We start from the raw sequence: 18,990 nt of genomic DNA, 5'->3' as shown, positions 1-18,990 counted from the left end.
TTTTCTGTTTGTACTCTTTTGAATCCACTATTAATATGACCACCAGGCAATATTTCATAGGAAGTAGTTGATGTTTGTCAGAAACATCCACGAACACGAATCTTTAGTAGTACACAGATTGTTTTACTATAGTTTTCAAACTTATTTACAAGCAGAATTTAAATATAGGAGCAAATTTACTGAACTATTCTGCAGTCCCACTTCTTCGCCACCAGAGGGAGCCATCGCCCGAGTTTTAACCACGTGTCAAAAGACGCTTCCGGGTTTCAGGGCTTTTAAAGAATTTAATCAATATAAATTTTGAGTGACTTTTTTTTTCTTATCTATATTGGTTGCACTGTAATCTTTTTATATTACTTTGGATCAACCATAACTTGTGGCTTTGTAACAGAAACGTGTATGTATGATATGTTTATTATTATTTTTTGTACATTTAGGGTTTGAAACATTCACTTCATTTCATCGTGGTTTAAATCTTGCAATAGTTTATTTTTGGGGTAATGTTTAATAGTTTTAAAATTTGTTGACTTCAGGAAAAAGAAATATGTGAGTGCAAACTTTGGATTTTTTTGTTGGTTTCCTTACAATACTTGGGAAAGAGTTTCCCTACTGCTCTTCATAAAACTTCGGAATTCAACGTAATATAAAGAACAGTTATTTATAAAGCAAGTTTAATGTAAATATCACAGTTTTCAAAGTAGTCACAACAAACATCACATACATATCTAACAGGACATTGAGAAAAAAAGCAACTGGATAATGGCGTCGGAATACACCCACGTTAGTACAGAGGATAAGCTAAATAATGTCAGCCAGGAAAGCAAAAAAAACAAAAAAAAAAACAAAAAACAAAACAAACAAACAAAAACCCAGAGCTAAAGAATCCTAATAAATTAGCAGACTATTTAAATGACATCCACTTATATAAATGTGTTACTTGTACTGAATAGTACTGAATAGTATAGTAATAAAAATTGTTTAGTCTCCCCACCCTGTACCTACATCCGTCTCAACATTCAATCCCTCCTTTCCTCCATTCCCCGTTTACAACTAACTTTCTTAATGCTCCATTCCTCTTTCTTTTTATAGCTTGTTAGTGTTGCTATATTGTTTATGCTCTGCACATACGTACCTTATACTTTTTTGCACCAAGGCTATAGTATTTTAACCAATAAATCAACACAGTACTTCATTCAGAGTTTTAAAAGTCACACCAACACATCCTCAAATATATCCTTGTGTGAAAATAGTGATACAAATACCAGGTTCGTTTTTTTTTTTTTTTTTACATATTCATAGGAAAAAACATTCTCTAGGTTTTATTCAAATATGTGCCAAGTCAAATAAGATAGGTACATTTAGTGTACCAGAAAGAGTAAAGAACACTCTGTCCTCTCTTCCAAACACATCTGCTAGAGAAATATTAATGATGAATGGAACAAAAGGGTAAATAGTTGCCATAGAAATACCAAGAGAAATAGAAATCAAACAGTGATGTCATATAATCCATATGCTACCTATAATACAATGCTGAGTGTTTTGTGGTAAAGAACTGTTGATCAGTACACATACTGTTATTACACCAGTAATCTAATGTAAAGGTCTACCTCATCATTCTACATAATAATTTTTAACTTATGGGTGCTCCTGTAGTGACCAGCTTGTAATAGGCACCTTTCTTAGCCATAAGCTCTTCGTGTGTGCCTTTCTCAATGACAACACCTTGAGACATCACTGCAATGATATCAGCAGTTTGAATGGTGGAGAGTCTGTGTGCAATGACAATGCAAGTTCGGCCACATCGAGCCTCATCCAGTGCTGCCTGTACTGTCTGCATGAAGAGAACATTTAGAGTGTTACTATTCACTTGTATTCTGGGAATCTCCATCTTCAGTATGTAATATAGAATAGACAAAGCAAAAGAAGAACAAACTATTAGTTTGGAAATGGTCTTGGTACCTTCTCACTTTCTGTGTCTAGGGCAGAGGTAGCCTCATCCAACAGCAGGATTTTTGGGTTTCTGATAATGGCACGAGCAATTGCAATACGCTGCTTCTGCCCTCTAGACAGCTGAGAACCCTGTGCTCCAACCTGAGTCTCATATTTCTGTGAACCAATCACAGTGAAGAAAAGAGGATGTTAGGGGACATGGAGTAGAATGCCATTATTTAATCTACTGTTCGGCACAGATCCATTTAAACTGTTAGTCTGTCATGCAGGTTTCAAAATTTCGAAGTTTCTCCTTACTGTTTAACTTTTAGTTCATGTCACTGCATTTGTAACAGAGCTTTAGTTGTTGTTTACTTACTAACAGCTTATTAATGCTTGAATTATGACATAAATTATAATGATTTTATAAACATGATAAGAATAAAGAGGATTTATATTGCACTTACATCAGGTAGAGTCATCACAAATTCATGCAGATAAGCCTTCTTGGAAGCCTCTATAACCTCCTCCATGGTGATGGACTGTGAATTATCGCCATACTGAATATTTTCTGCTATTGTGCAGTCAAAAAGCACAGGCTCCTGAGACACAATTCCAATCTGAGACCTCAGGAACGGTACATTAATTTCATGGGATGGATGTCCGTCTATCAGCTGTTTAAGGAAATATGTATAACTGTCAATAAACTATTCAAATATTTTGTTGTTAAAAATGAATATTCTATAAAAAAATGTGAGCTAAGTGTCTCTGAAGGTCTTGTTGAGCAGTAAGACTGTAACATCTCACCACTTGGCCATGATCAGGGTCATAGAATCTTTCCAGAAGTTGAACGCTGGTGCTTTTGCCACAACCGCTACTGCCCACAAAAGCAAGAGTCTGGCCAGGATTCACTTCTACCTCAAGTCCCCTCAGCACCTGGATGTTAGGCCTGCTTGGATAGGTAAATCTGCAGTTTTTGAACTCAATCCTACCCATAAAGTAATCCTGCAAGAGACAATAAGAGAACATTAGATTATGTATTACATCATGGTATGATGTGACTGGCAAGAAAAAGTTGAAATAATTTGTATCAACAGAACATAATGTGCACCATAACTGATGCTGTTTCATTATAGTAATAGAAGAAAAAACTCAACATGTTGAGAAAAAACTCAAAATGTTAAAAAACTTTAACCAAGTACTATTAGCTTATATAACGTTTAATTTATTCTTAATTTCGTGTATTAAATTCTGCCTTCCACTGCTGTTGAATGAATTCTTCTGTTTTCTGTAATATTTTATTGCCAGGTTAATGTTCTTTTTGTGATTGGAGAATTTATGCTCTGCTGCCTCTTTCATGTCTTTCATATTTCCCATACCCTTACCCTGGTATGCTTTCTAATCCAGTTGCACTTTAGTTATATCAGCAATGTATACAGTATGTCATACATGTGTCTTGTACAGTGTGTTCAGCTGCAATATAAATGTATCTTACTGTGTATGCACACTGTACTGTATATGGCTGTGATAGCAATCGACAACTTCTGGACTAAAATACAGTATATATAGTATTTAGCCAAACGTTTGTGGACAGCTGACCATCACACCTATACTGTATGTACTTGTTGAACATCATATTCCAGATTTATCAAGTATGTAGGCACTTTTGCCACAAAGTTAGTGTCACGTTATTTTTGAAAATGTCTTTGTGTGCTACAGCAATATAATTTCCTTTTAATTGGAACTACGGATTTGAGCATGACAATGACCCTGTGCACAACATGGTCTATGAAGACAAGACATTAACCACATTCAAATGAATCAGAATACAGAATATCATCAGTGCCCAATCTTACTAATGCCTTCGTGGCTGAATGGTCAAATCCCCAAAGCCACATGCAGCTTTTTTTTTTAGAATGGCGCTTATTATAACGACACAGGGGGAACCAACATTAAAGCCATGACTATATGGTACTGTAAAGCATATACATATTTCAAAAGGCATATAAAGAATATTTGTTATTAACCTATAAACAAAGTATATAGAGAATATATCTATATATAAATATATAGCATTTTACCCATTTTTTCCCCTCCTTCTGACCAGTGTTGATTTTAGGGACTCTGTCAAGTAATTTGAAGAACTGTGCAGCAGCAATTTTGGCTTTGGCATAATCTGGAGTAAAAGATGAAGCTCTTCCGAGAGCTGTGCCACTGATTACAAGGGCAGATATTACTCTAGGAGATTAAACACATAACCTTAATAAAACATAATTTACTTAATAAAAATTAACAACAATTGATTATACTGATTACAATATTTTGGTGCACATAACCTACAGTATACCACTATAAACATACATCATTAATATTTATTTGAACTCACCTGAAAACAACCACATAGTGCAGGCCCTCAAAATTCACCAAATAGCCACCATATCTAAATGAGGCTGCATAGGCCATGAAGATAACACATTGGGAAAAGGCAAAGCAGATGGCATAGACATTAGCCTTCTTCTTAGATGATTTGTAGGGTGCCTCCAGCTGCTGTTCATACAGATCCACAAATTCTTTCTCTTTAGCTAGGCCTGCAACGGTTCTGATGTTGGTCATAGCTTCACTAGACACCTGAAGACAGATAGATCTACAGTTACTATATAGTTATAGTGAAAATATTTTAAACACACCTGAAGTGAACTCTTTATTTTATTATTCTAGAATAAAAATAAAAACATGAAGACTATGAAAAAATATGAATATGACAAGAAAATTGTGAAATAAATCTAAATTATTTTGACTATTCGATTTTTAACAGTAATGGATGAAGCACACTTTTCTTGTGACTAACTGTATAAATACTACACATTATTGCTACTTTACCTGCCCTGCCACCTCCATTGATTTCTTGTCCTCATTAGCAAAGCCGGTCAGCATTTTAGCTTGGAAGACACCGGAGAGGCCAATAAGAGGAAGAAAGCATGTTACCACTAAACTCAGCTTCCAGCTGAAGTAGTATGCAATGATAAATGAAGCTCCAATATTTGTCAGAGAGTTCACAACCATGCCGATCTGAGAACCAGTAGCCTGAAACAGATTGGATGTTGTAATTCATATTTTTTTGCATTCTCTTTAACCTGTAACCTCAGTACAATAGGATCCTAATGCATGGCCATTGTAGATGTTACCAGTGGGGATCTGTTACAGTGCAAATATATTAATGATTTATGCACAAATCAGGTCTAGCTAACCTTATCCTTTCTTTACACAACTAAATCATTTGATAGATATTTGCAGGCATACTAACCCCTTGCACCATGGATGCATCAGTAGCCAGTCTAGTTGTAAGAGCTCCTGGGCTGTTGATAGGATCATCAAACCATCCAATCTCCTGTCTGAGCATAGCCTGGAAACCAATCTTCCTTAGCCTGCGAGTTAGTAGCTCACCTGACTTAGCAAAGGCAAACCCCTGCAAAATATCCATACACTTTCCATTAGACAGTAGATTTAATTTATGAGGTAATAAAGCAAATTTTATATGATTCTCATATAACAAGATTTAGTAATAGTGATTATATTTATACATAAATAATAAAGCCAGAAGAACCATACTTGTAGGAACTGTGAGAAGAAACTCATAATTCCCACGGACACGAAGAGAACACAAACACCATTAATTTGCTTTCTTTGTTCATCCAGGTCCCTTATAGCAAAGGTCTGCACAAAAATGAGTGATATTACCATTATATTACATGATATTACATGAATGTACAAATTCAAAATTGTTCCTTGCAAGCATTTAAAATTGTCTCTCACCCCTAAAATCTGGCTGAATAAGAGGGCGTACAATGGGTTGACAGAGCCATTTAAGGCTGCTCCTAAAGACCCAAACAACATGTATGGCCATTCAGGCTGGTTGTACTTTAGAATTCGAGCCACAGATGCTGATTCAGACAGCTCTTCCACATCATCAATTTTCTGTAATCATAACAATAATATTGTAGTGCTTATGTCAAAAAGCAGCAATTCTTGTGAAATTTATTTAATTACAGTTTTCATTATATACCTTTGCTTCTCTCACTGCCTTCATTTCAATGTTGTCTGAATCAAATTTTATTTCTCCAGATATAGCATCCATGAAGTGGTTTGACATTTGTGACTGTGACCTCATTCGTAATGATTGCCTGCAGACATTTTAATTATTATATATTTTTTTATTTGAATATAATCTACCACCAGGAAGCTAAACATACAGGTATCATTTTTGCCATTTGATGGTGTTTCTTTTGTACCTTAAACTTGACTCATAGCTCAGTCTGCTGAAACTTGTTATCTGCTCAGTACTATCCTCTTTGAGATCGTTGGCTTCAGATGCTAAATGGAGTTTCAAGAGAACCAACAAGAGACTTATACCAGCACCACAACTACTACCAAAAACAACAGCAAAAACATATCACATACCAGGAATCACAGATATGGCCTACTCACTTTTCTCTTTTTGGGGATTGGATGTTTCACTTTTTTGCTCCTGGAGCGTAACAAGAGTGAAATAGACTCCCTGTCTGTCCATTAATTCTTTGTGTGTACCCCGCTCCATCGCACGGCCATGTTCAAAACCCACAATCACATCGGCATTACGGATTGTAGACAGACGATGAGCAATAGTAATGGTGGTTCTGCCTATTCGGGCCTGACAAAAATGTGTCAACATCAAAACAATATTAATTTGCAATAAATGAACTGAGAAAACCACAGATTGGTTGTCACCTTTTCCAGTGCCTCCTGCACTACAGCTTCACTTTCATTGTCCAGAGCTGAGGTGGCCATGTCTAGCAGAAGGATTTTGGGGTTTCTGACTAATGCTCGAGCAATTGCAATCCTCTGCTTCTGCCCCCCACTCATTTGACCTCCACCCTCTCCAACCAGTGTATCAAAATTCTGTATCATGAAATAAGCATGTCATGAAAAAAGTACTGTCTATCCTATTTCCTTACAAACCAGAATTAAATATATTTTATAACAAATAAAAGTGTATTACAGTAAAGTTGAAAAAGGTTTTTACATTACTTTGGTTTTAACAATACGCATTTAAAACCGTAACTGTTTGTGATATATTTACAAAAAAAAAAAAAATCAAAAAAAAAAAAAATCAAAGACAGACATTTTTGTGTTTTTTAATAATGAAAAATAAAATGTGCACATGCAATAAAAAAAAAAAAAATACACATGTATGTTTGTGTAAAAAAAAAAAAAAATACACAGTTGTTTCTACACATGTAGAAACAACTGTATCTAGCCAGTATCTTACTATCCATTTGATCCTTTGCACATGCAATGCTATCCTACTAATTTAGATTTTGTCATGTGTGATTAGTTTTGTACCTGTGGTAGGTCCATGATAAAGTTATAAGCATTAGCCTCTTTAGAAGCTTGTATAATCTCCTCCATGCTGACCCCTGGGCGACCATAGCGGATGTTCTCTGCAATAGTTGAGGCAAAGAGAACTGGTTCCTGCTCTACAATGCCTATGAGTGAACGAAGCCACTGGATATTCAGACTTCTAATGTCATGACCATCTAGAGTGACCTAAGAGTGATAACAGTTCAGCTCATTAACACCTAGCTTGTATACATATTGTAAATGTAAATATATCCATTAAACAGGGGTGAATTACCTTTCCTTGTTGAGGGTCATAAAATCTCTGAATGAGTTGGACTGCTGTACTTTTTCCAGATCCACTAGATCCAACAAATGCTGTAGTCTCTCCAGCTTTAACCAGTAAGTTCAAATCATCTAAAATCTACATAAAAATAGAAATGCAGTGTAATATAAATACTGTACTTTAGATTTTAGCTGGTCATTTGCAATAACTGAGAAATTTGTGTTTAAAAAATGGTGTCTAACCTGTACATCAGGCCTAGAGGGATAGTTGAACTGAACACTGTGGAATTCAATATCACCTTTCACGCTCTCTAACTTGTGCCCTTCTTCAGAGAAACAATCAATTTTTGGGGCCTGTGTAAACAGAACGTTTGTCAGTGATTCATCATCATGTAAAGTTGCACCTTATTACTTTTGTGAACATGATTTAGCTGGTTGTGTCACTGTGTCTTTTACCCTGTCAATGGTTTCAAAGATGCTCTTGGCTGCAGCACGACCAGAAGCAAAGGCCTCTAAACAAGGAGAGGCTTGACCCAGGTTCATGGCTCCCATAAGGACACCAAAGAACACCTAAAAATACAATAAATGCACACCAAGTTTTTACATACTGTGCATACGTGTCTTAATGAAGGTGGCACAGAAGCACAGTGCTGCTGAACAGTTAGGGTTCTGGCTTTGAGTTATTGTGTGGGCCATGTATTGTATGTTCTCCCCTGAAGTGCATTAGAATTCTTTGGGTTACATACCCCCACCCCTAGCCAGAAAGAAAGAGATAGCTTGTCAAACACAAGTTGTAGAGGTGAACAGTTAAAAATCACACATGCAGTTTGTGTTGTTTTCCCAACTGTCTTTCACAAAACATCTACTCGCAGTGGTGTTACTTGGTGAACAATAAAAAACTGAAGTAAGCAGTCTAATTAAAATACACTTTAATAGCCCTTTAGGGGACCCTTTATTCCACCTGTTACAAGCTCCCAAAAACATGTAGCTAGGTGGACTGGATATGCTAAATTACTGCCTGTGTGACTGTGTGTTTGTATTCCTGCATGACACATTTTTATGAACTGCTCATACCTGTATGAGGGTTCCAGGACTAAGCTCTTTGGTATCAATGACCAGTTTGGATCCATACCAGAAGGCAAGAGCATAACAGAGAAAGATGATGCACCACAGATAACCCTGAAATACACCAATGATCACTCCTTTCTTCACTCCCCAGGTCTGAGCTTCCGCAAGGTTCTTGTCATATCTAGAGATAAAACAAACGTATCATACCTTTGTCATATGTTCATTGTTATGCATCATTGAGTGGTTTATTGGTATAAGGATAATCATAGATTAGCACAGGTAAGTCTTGTGAAATTTACTATTTGAAACACAGTGATATACAGTATTATACCTTTCTGTCTCCTTGTCCTCTCCTCCAAATGCTGCAACTGTTCTGATAGCAGAGAGGACTTCATCAGCTATAGCACCTGCTTTAGCATAGGCCTGCAACTCACGACCTGTCAGCCTTGAAACTGCCTGCATGCACACAGTTTATAAATGTCAATAATAAGATATGCATAATCAAAATGGACCTGAGTTTAGACTGTGCTGAAACAATAATAACTGACCATGGCCATGAGTCCTGCTGCCAATCCAATAAGAGGGCTTACTGCAATCACCACCAATGTCAGCTTCCATCCCCCAATAAAACCCACCAGAAAGCCAAAGATAAATGTAGAAATCCTCTCAATAAATATAGCCACTTGATCTGCTATAGCATTGTTGACTTTGTTAATATCACTGAAACAAAATGCACAGAATATATACATATGCATTAAATCTAGATCATTTTGTTATATGACAACAAAATGATCTAGATGATAATGGATAAAGCCTATATTGTATAAAGCCTCATCACTTCTGAATGCTGGGAAATCTGTGCTATGTGAAGATTGTGACATCATTAAGTCAACAAGATGAGTGAATTTGGCCCACTACATGATACCTATGATTTTTCATCCTCTATTCATAGTTCATATACTGTATGGTTGATACATTTTTTCTTTGTAGACAATGAGACAATGTTGTCCGCAAAGTTATGCTTTTTTTCTTGTAGGTGCAGCTGGACAACTGAGGGCTAACTGAATATTTGCCCTCTTTTATTTTCCTGTTCAGTTTCTCTAACGGGGGGCACGGGCTTAGTGGTTGGCACGTTCGCCTCACACCTCCAGGGTTGGTGGTTCGATTCCCGCCTCCGCCTTGTGTGTGTGGAGTTTGCATGTTCTTCCTCCGTGTACTCCGGTTTCCTACCCGGTCCAAAGACATGCATGGTAGGTTGATTGGCATCTCTGAAAAATTGTCCGTATTGTGTGATTGCGTGAGTGAATGAGAGAGTGTGTGTGCCCTGCGATGGGTTGGCACTCCGTCCAGGGTGTATCCTGCCTTGATGCCCAATAACGCCTGAGATAGGCACAGGATCCCCGTGACCCGAGGTAGTTCGGATAAGCGGTAGAAAATGAGTGAGAGAGAGTGAGTGAGTTTCTCTAAGACACAAATCTGTTCAATCAAGAAGTGATTGTCAGTTTGTGTAGCCATAAGCCTTTGAAACTTTTCTCAGATGTTTGCACATTTTATGATGCCCTACTTAAATAACAATGAGTAAAAAGAAGGTCAAATTAATGGCTAATCCAGTACAAATTTTAAAAATCTATACAGGAAGATTAATCTACAAACCAAATGGCTCCAAAGATGTAAACAAAAATTAATTACTCGGATATTCTTGTGTTCAGCTCTCCAACAGAATTGCAGTCAAACCATCCAATTTCCATGCTCATGATCTTCTTGAAGTACTTTTTGCGAATTCGCTGCGTTTGCCTTGCAGCTGCAGAGACCCACAGAGCAATCTGAAATAGTGAGAAGATGCATACTGTTGATTTATAGGTATTATTATTATTATTATTATTATTATTATTATTATTATTATTATTATTATTATTATCCTTGTGATCTGGATATGCTTCCATTTATACCTGAAAATAACTGAGAATTAGCACGCCCACTCCGATGCCAACATAATAATAAGCAAACATGGTCATCTGTGCCTCAATATCTACACTGTGTAAAAGAAATAAACATCAATTTATTTATAATCTGTCTAATTCATCATTCATTTAATATTATTATCAACTTGTTTGATTCAAATAAAACTGTAGCCTGGCAAACATCACTTACCCACACTGCACAGTGGTATTATCTCCCTGCTCCACTACAGTCCCATTAATCCAGGTGACAGTGTTATTGATGCAGACTTTGTTGGGATCAGCTAGTTCCTGAATCTCTAGCTCATAGGCTACAAAGGTGTTAGTCATCATGCTGTAGACTAGCAGCATGAGAGGAGAGGCAGCACCATGGATGAGCGCACACAATCCACCAACTACCATCATCACAATATCTAACCATGTAGCAAAGCGAAACAGCTGGAAAAAGCCAACAGTCAGGGCCTTCTCTTCTTCTTTTTGGTAACCAGATCTTGAAACATTAAGATTAAAACTATTAATACTTTTGTTAGCATTAATCAGTTTTACACTCTCAAACATCTGAACCATTTAAATGTTCCTCAGTTGACTCTGGGGAAACACTCTGTCGAACCACACAACACATCTCTTCATATTATTCAGGGTACATAGTAGTTTGTCATGTTTAGTAAAAGCTTCTTACTCACCGACTTTCAGTGGCTGCCATATATCAAGAAAAAGAGATTACATTATTAATATTCTATAATAATATTGAAAGCTAAATATAGTTTTGAAAATGAGGAAGCCTTACCTTCATTCTGACATATTTCAATATGTTCATGATCTGTGCTCAGATTAGTTTTGTTCATGTTCAGTGATTCACTCCAGACAGTATTCCTACTGATCTGCATCATACATACAGTTAAATCTGATTTTGTGTCAAAAGATAATAACACAAAACACCAAAAACAAAATATATTTCACACAACCATAAGTCTAAAACCGTGTCAGTTAAAGTTTGGACTGGATAATGATTAATAAAATACAATTTTGTTGGACAAGATTTTAGAGACTACTGTGTGTGTTTTAAATGTATGGAATACAATCTTTTGCAACTAGATGTCAGCATTCAATAAACATGGATTTGTTACTACTGATAGTTTTAATTTGCATTAGTCACTATTGAATACAATACATGTCACAACGGCTAAGACAACAATAAAAAAACAACAGCAACAATAAATGGTGTCATGATTAAATGCAACAATTGCCTAGCTTTGTTTCAGATTTCTAAATAAGTTTTACCTTCTATATCAGAATTTTAAATTTCCCATAGCCACCTAGAACAATTATCTCCAAACAACTAGTCTTGGATACATTAATATTTGCATTTCTTTTGTTAACTAAGGTCATAAAGACAGAAATCACTTATTTGGTTAACTGTAGCGCAGTAAACTTGCTAATGAATATTTCAATTAATAACACATATTTATCAATAAATAAATATTTCAAGCAAGCAACATGTATTCACTTTGTTTCATAATAGTTCATCTATTTCTTATACTCTTATAGTAAATAATATATGCAGTAACTTATATAACTATGTATTAATATTGACTAAATTACACATTGAAACTTGCTTTAAACTTGAAACCTTTCTATGGTAATTAACAAATTTAACAAAATGACAACAAATAAATTACCACTGATTTTCTGTGATTTTGTATTGTTTTAGCATTCCCGCTGATTTGGTTAAAAGGCAGGCAATAGATTATATGTTGTCGGTTAAAGATACAAGTAGCATATTTGTAATCTATTATATTAATGTGTGATTAGATAGATAGAGAAGAAAAGTATTCACCTGTTTTTGTATTTCCTCTGAGATTCTCAGCAGTGTCTGTACAGACTGTGGTCAGTGTTCAGTGATTACATTTCCTCAAGACTTGATGATTTGTGCAACCAGTGCCCTGTACACACCCCCTTGACTATCTACCCCACTATTAGAGTGATAAGAGATTACCTCTGTCAAGCTATAGATAAGCCCAAGGCCTTCAGGGGTAAGTGTTCTTAATGAACAATGAAATGTGGTGAAGTACTACGGTGGCCGGGAAGTGCAAAACACATTAACATAATGTGGCCGAGAAGTGCAAAACAAATGAACAAATCTGAAAACACATTAACAAATGCGAAAACAAATGAACAAATCCGAAAACACATTAACAAATGCAAAAACAAATCAACAAATCCGAATACACATTAACAAATCCGAAAACACATTAACAAATCTGAAAACAAATGAACAAATCCGAAAACACATTAACAAATCTGAAAACACAAGGACAAGTCAGACAACCCGGAAACGGTAGTGTATCGTTTTTGAATGGAAACTTACCGATCATTGGACAAGACACCTGTCATATAAGATATACAGGTATGGAATCTTATGTGTAATGTGTAAAGTTCTCCGTTTAAATATAAGAAAATAACAGAATTAATCCACAGTAATCCATTCCAACTTTTCCCTGAGGCAGACTGTTGAACTTCATGTATACCTTAAGTGACAGGTGTCTTGTCCAATCACCAACTATACCAACCGCTTCCAGGTTGTCTGAAATGTCGTTGTGTTTTCGGATTTGTTAATGTGTTTTTGGATTTGTTAATTTGTTTTCGGATTTGTTAATGTGTTTTGCACTTCCCAGCCACCGTAGAAGTACAGACTGTTTAACCTTAATGTACAGCACATATTTACTAAGGATATATACCAAGCTTAATTTGGTGTTTGATTCATCAGTGGTATTCTGTATCTTACTTGAGAACACAGAGTTATTACACCCTTCGATGTTGTGCTGTCAGTGAAGATTTAAACAACTGATAGATTTAGATGGACATTGACCTGATGTTCTTATGCGATAATTTAGCTTGTGTAGTGAAGTCTTAGCATTGATTTTATTGCCGAATGTGATGAAAAATTTGGGATTATTTAGTTTTTTATTTCACATACTAAGCAGAGAGGCCTTGAATTGGTTTTCAGCCTGAAAACGTCTGTCAACAAATAATAAGAGTACTTGCTACAGTAAATTATATAAGTATTAATAAGTAATAATATCAATTATTAGTGTTTTTATTAGTGTTTAACAGAAAAGATACAATGTCTGAATGTGAGTTTAAATAGGCTTAATGATGTCTTATGTCCAAGTTGCACTAACATTTATAAGACCTGACATTGTTGTACAGCTAAAAAAAAAATATATAAATATATTTACTCTAATTGCAATTATGTATCCTATGTTGCAACCACATAAATATTTCTATTAAGCAATGATCTAAACTAATGGCCTTTAGGTTAATGAACTCATTTTATGATGCCCTACTTCAATAACAATGAGTAAAAGGAAGGTCGAATTAATGGCTAATCCAGTACAAATCTTAAAAATCTATGGTGTAAGATTAGTCTACAAACCAAATGGCTCCAAAGAAAGAGCCATTTTATTTCCTGGACCTATTGGTATCTATTTAGTGCTACAAGGGATACATCATTGTTTTTTTGCCTTGCTCTACAGAAAAATATCAGAAATATTTTAAAACAGTGAATTAAAGATTCACGTTTGTTAGGAATGTTGACATGTTGAAAAATACATTGGGGTCATTGCTCGCTCAGTCAGTGACTACCTGTTGGTTTGTCATTATCAGTTATTAATCGGCTTGGCAATTAAATTTAATACATCATCATAAATTGCATCACACTGGCTTGGCAAGCTTCTTTAATCTTCCCACAGTTCTCTGCATTAAAGAATAAGACTTTGTTCTATTAGTACAGCATATGTAGAGAGAGACAGAGTACAGTATAAGTTTGTTAAAAAAAAGACACCCTCTAGCTGACCCATTCAGTATCTTTCACATTATTACATTTACAGCATTTAGCAGACACTCTTATCCAGAGTGATTTACATTTTTATTTCAGTTTATACACCTGAGCAATTGAGGGTTAAGAACCTTGCTCTGGGGCCCTGCAGTGGCAACTTGGTGGATCTGGGATTCGAACCAATGACCTTATAATCAGTATTCGAACACCTTAACCACTGAGCTACCACATCCCTACACATTATCTTCTATACATTAGCCTAAGAAAGATTCATATTAATTGACAAATGTACAATGCATGCTTTCTTGTTACAAAACATGACTAGAACCTACATGACTATGTTAATCTGCATTATCCACATCAGCATCTGTGCCATCATGTCAAAGTCATTCTTTATTTAAACACAAGCCTCACTGTCAATATGTTAATACTAATTAGGTTGGGGAAATAATCACTGATTAAATTAATCAGTTCTGTTAACTACATATCTGGTTATTAATGTAAAATTAATCTATTCATTTATCCATGTTCTGCACTACTTATCATGCATAGGGTTGAGGGAGCCTGTACCCTATCCAAATCCAAGGCGACTCGGGGCACAAGGAAGGGGACACCCTGGACAGGGTGCCAAATCACTGCAGGGCAGAACTGCATACACACTCAAACACCCATTCACACACTACGAACAATTTGAAGCACATGGAAATTCAGAAAAATTCATGGAAATTCTGGAAAAGCAGTACTGAATTGTCACTCTATTATCTGATTAAACAAACCACACGGAATTATACTTTGAATTCTGCTTGTTATGAAATATTTGTGTATAAACGTAAGACCAAAAAAAGTTTTTCAAAGTCAGCAGAAGCATTCATGTTCAATTGTTGTACTGCTGTTTATACTGCTGTTGCAATACAGTCCATTTCAATCCAATGCATTCTGTTACACACAGGCAAGCACTGTAGGAGCAGCGGTCACTTAAGAAAATTGGCTCAAAGAATCGACTCGTTTACACAAGGAACAACAGTGCAGCCTGACAGACCACATCCTGACAGGAAGCAGAAACAGAAAGGAAAGTAAACATCACTGCATATTGTGAAAGGTTATCATCTTTAAACAATTTCAATTACGACAAGGCAAGTGCATCTGTAAAGCTCATCCTGTAATTAAAGTAAGTAATGCATATTTGTTACTAAATCATAGTACTAGAATGTCATTGTGTGTTCATACGCCATAGCTCAGGCACCTGCGAGAGAAAAAATACATGCTGAGTTTTAAGACCACAGATTATACATAAAGTGCAATGCAACTGTTTGTGAAAGTAAAAAGAGATTTAAGGATTTAGCTATTGCTTTCACATGCTTCAAGAATATAACCTTCAAGTTTCTCTTATTTTCTCTTTTTCTTATCTCAGTTTAGATGCATTGTTGTTCATTAGCCTTACTTGTTCACCCTCAAATGAGGTACATCAATCAGATACTTTTTTCCTTCTTTTTCAGTTGCTCCTCACATGAATGCAGGTAAGAAATGGTTTGTGTTTATCATAGAGAAAGTACTGACTTACTGAAAGTACTGCATCTAAGTTTGAATTTGCGTTCTACTTTAATCGGTTTGCCCATGTTTCAAGATCTGCCTGTTTGATTACTGCTTCCCATCTGCTTTCATCAATAATGTTGTGGATGTGGTAGCTTAGTGGTTAGGGCATTGGCACATTGATTGAAGGTTGTAAGTTTGAATCCCAGGTTCACCAAACATCTGCTGCTGTAATATATATACATATATATGTATGTATACTGTATATATAATGATAACATGTAAGTTACTATGGATAAGGGTGTCTTCTAAATGCTATTTGTAAAAACTATAACACAAAAGCAAGTGACAGATTACATTTTTTTCTTTAAAAAGTACTTTTTTTCTATCTTCTCTACAGAGATGTTCCTATATATCATAGGGTTGGTGGTCTTATTTTATGCCTGCCGGTGGTTAAGAGAGTTGAAGCAAGTGCCAAACAAATCAGAGAAATTTGTGTTCATCACAGGGTGTGACACAGGCTTTGGAAACCTTCTAGCCAAATATCTGCATAAAGAGGGTTTTTGTGTAATTGCCGGCTGCTATACAGAGAAAGGAGAGGTTGAGCTGAAGAAGGTCTGTTCGGCAAGACTCTCGACTGTTCAATTAGATGTTACTGATAGTGAAAGCATCAGAAAGGCTGCAGGCATCATAAAAACTCTGGTGAAAGAGAAGGGTAAGGGATTACAACTGTGTTTTATTTTTGAACTAGATATAAATCTATGATTATTTTACATTTTAAACTACCTCCATGTATCAGTTAAACTTTTGTAGTAGTCTTGTTAAATCAGATATTCTAATTTTTGATAACATCTCATATATTCATTTGTATAGACACTGTTATCATTTTCTCAGCAAATACAATATTATGCATCTTGTATGTCTTTTTTGGTGTATGTTTATGTGACATTTAGGTCTCTGGGCTGTTGTAAACAATGCAGGAATATCTCAGCCATCAGGGCCTATTGACTGGATGGTTATTGATGACTTTATGAATATGATCAACGTGAACCTATTAGGCGTCATTGCTGTGACCTTGAGTGTGCTACCCTTAATTAAGAAAGCTAAGGGCCGCATTGTCAATATCTCCAGTGTGCTTGGAAGAATATGTTTCCCTTCAAGTCCATACTGTGTCTCAAAATTTGGAGTGGAGGCATTCAATGATTGCCTGAGGTGGGACATTATCTGACATGTCAAAGCATTTATAAAATTAATAAGCCAGTACCGTGAGCCCCATTTTGAATTGTCAACTTAAATTCATAAGACATCAGTATACACATAGCTGCAATCAGAATCATGATTGATTTTCTAGACAGCTCATTTAAATTGTTGACATTGTTATCAAATGTTTTTCTTGCTCTTGGGACAGGAATTTCCGAGCATGTTTTGTGTGATTCATGAGGCTCAGAGGAAGCATGTGCCATTCTCCAACCTCCCTGTTAGCTGAAAAAATTAAAAATTACCAGTATTGGGAGAGAAGATATTGATGTTGATTGTCCTGAATAGTCCTAATCCTAATCATTTGTAATTTCTGAAAATTTATCTCACTTTAGGAACTGAGCTAGCATGAAAAGTGCTGCTAGATGCTGAGATTCTTATGATTATTTGATCCCACAATGCTGTATTTCTCTGCAATATAGACTTTAAGTAGAATTAATAGCATTAAATAGCATGTTATAATGTAGAATTACATGAATTTTATGTAAAACACATTTTTATTTTTTGATCTTATAACAATTTTCAAGCAGTAATGCTGTACTTGAATCAGTTTATTTCTTGGATATATAACAAGGAAGTAACACTAATTAATCAGAGTATACAACTAAGGATTATGTGTGTTTAAACCGCAATCTGTGCATGTACAGTAGCTTGTAAACCAGTAATTCGTATATATTATGTTGTCCTCATTTAACAGGTTAAACCTGGCACCATTTGGCGTTAAAGTACTATGCATTGAACCAGGATTCTTCAAAACAAACATGGCAGACACTAGACATGTTCAAGACAGTTTACGGAAAATATGGGCCAGGCTACCACAAGATGTCAGGGATGACTATGGAAGTGACTACATTGATCGGGGTTAGCTGAACACACACTCTAATAGAAAAGTCACTGCTTTCTTGCATTCACATAGAATTCGTGATTACAGATTACTACTAACATTTTTAGCCGTGCAAACTCATGACTTACTCTGAAAATGAGCAACGTTATCTACAAGCAAAGTGAACTGTATTCCTGTTTTACTTAAATAGATGCCTTTAACTGAGACTAATATTTTAAAAATTTCTTTCCTGGTAACGCAAATCCTATTTCTTAATCTAAAAAAAATGGAAAACATAATGTATAATCAATGTCATTAACTGAGAGTGACATATATATGCAAAGTTGACAGCCACACAGAAACCATGCCATGTACAACAGATGTATAGGAACCTATTAATAAATTACCAAATGCTTATCATAAATAATACATTATGTCTCAACCAGCTTGTCTTATGTACTTCAGTGAAAGTAATGCTGACAGAGAAGATTGAGAAGAATCTGGATGGAGATCTGATGAAAGTGGTGAACTGCATGGCACATGCTGTTTCTGCTGTCTATCCTCGCACCCGCTACTCTGCCGGCTGGGACGCAAAATTCTTCTGGCTGCCTTTGTCCTACATGCCATCATTTATTTCTGATACCATTCTATTAAAAAACAGCATCAGTCCTAAAGCTTTTAATTAATATGGCATTTTTTGTTACAAGACATTAACCACTAAATACAACATAATCATGTGTAAAATTTAATTTCAATAATCCCACTATGTTTTAGCAATAAATAATTTGTTAGTTAGAGATTGAGAAGGAGCTGAAGGGGCAGAGCAACAAGAACATAAACTAAACGTAAAAATGTGTACAAATTGATCTTCAATGTTAATGGTATATATCTGGACATCAATGGCAATAAAGCTGCATGTTGAAAATACA

General features: G+C 35.7%; 2 protein-coding genes across 5 annotated transcripts; one reads left to right on the top strand and one right to left on the bottom strand.

The window, feature by feature from the left end:
- Positions 1–654: 654 nt before the first annotated feature.
- On the bottom strand, positions 655–12,598 carry abcb11a (ATP-binding cassette, sub-family B (MDR/TAP), member 11a). 2 transcript variants are annotated; one of them, XM_060876788.1, is made up of 27 exons: positions 12,451–12,598; positions 11,401–11,494; positions 11,297–11,309; positions 10,807–11,103; positions 10,605–10,689; positions 10,345–10,478; positions 9,204–9,375; positions 8,987–9,111; positions 8,662–8,836; positions 8,044–8,157; positions 7,831–7,941; positions 7,601–7,726; positions 7,309–7,512; positions 6,694–6,864; positions 6,415–6,616; positions 6,219–6,300; positions 5,993–6,110; positions 5,743–5,904; positions 5,539–5,643; positions 5,234–5,395; positions 4,810–5,013; positions 4,316–4,557; positions 4,011–4,167; positions 2,737–2,934; positions 2,397–2,603; positions 1,960–2,106; positions 655–1,831 (listed from the first exon to the last, which is right to left on the bottom strand). In XM_060876788.1, the coding sequence occupies exons 2-27, from the start codon at positions 11,456–11,458 to the stop codon at positions 1,631–1,633; spliced, it is 3,972 nt and encodes a 1,323-aa protein (XP_060732771.1). In that variant the 5' UTR covers positions 11,459–11,494; positions 12,451–12,598; the 3' UTR covers positions 655–1,630. The 2 variants fall into 2 exon arrangements, with proteins under 2 accessions (XP_060732771.1, XP_060732770.1); XM_060876787.1 differs by lacking the exon at positions 12,451–12,598 and having other exon boundaries at positions 11,401–12,292.
- Positions 12,599–15,495: 2,897 nt separating this feature from the next.
- On the top strand, positions 15,496–18,990 carry LOC132850701 (retinol dehydrogenase 7-like). Of its 3 annotated transcripts, none has more exons than XM_060877364.1 (6): positions 15,496–15,619; positions 15,948–15,968; positions 16,382–16,696; positions 16,935–17,193; positions 17,936–18,099; positions 18,527–18,990. In XM_060877364.1, the coding sequence occupies exons 2-6, from the start codon at positions 15,959–15,961 to the stop codon at positions 18,745–18,747; spliced, it is 969 nt and encodes a 322-aa protein (XP_060733347.1). In that variant the 5' UTR covers positions 15,496–15,619; positions 15,948–15,958; the 3' UTR covers positions 18,748–18,990. The 3 variants fall into 3 exon arrangements, with proteins under 3 accessions (XP_060733347.1, XP_060733349.1, XP_060733348.1); XM_060877366.1 differs by having other exon boundaries at positions 15,510–15,619; positions 16,490–16,696; XM_060877365.1 differs by having other exon boundaries at positions 15,549–15,619; positions 16,403–16,696.

Source organism: Tachysurus vachellii, chromosome 8, assembly GCF_030014155.1.
Source record: "Tachysurus vachellii isolate PV-2020 chromosome 8, HZAU_Pvac_v1, whole genome shotgun sequence".
Lineage (NCBI taxonomy): Eukaryota > Metazoa > Chordata > Actinopteri > Siluriformes > Bagridae > Tachysurus > Tachysurus vachellii.
Note: the sequence above shows the minus strand (reverse complement) of the source record. Positions and strands in the feature narration are given on the sequence as shown.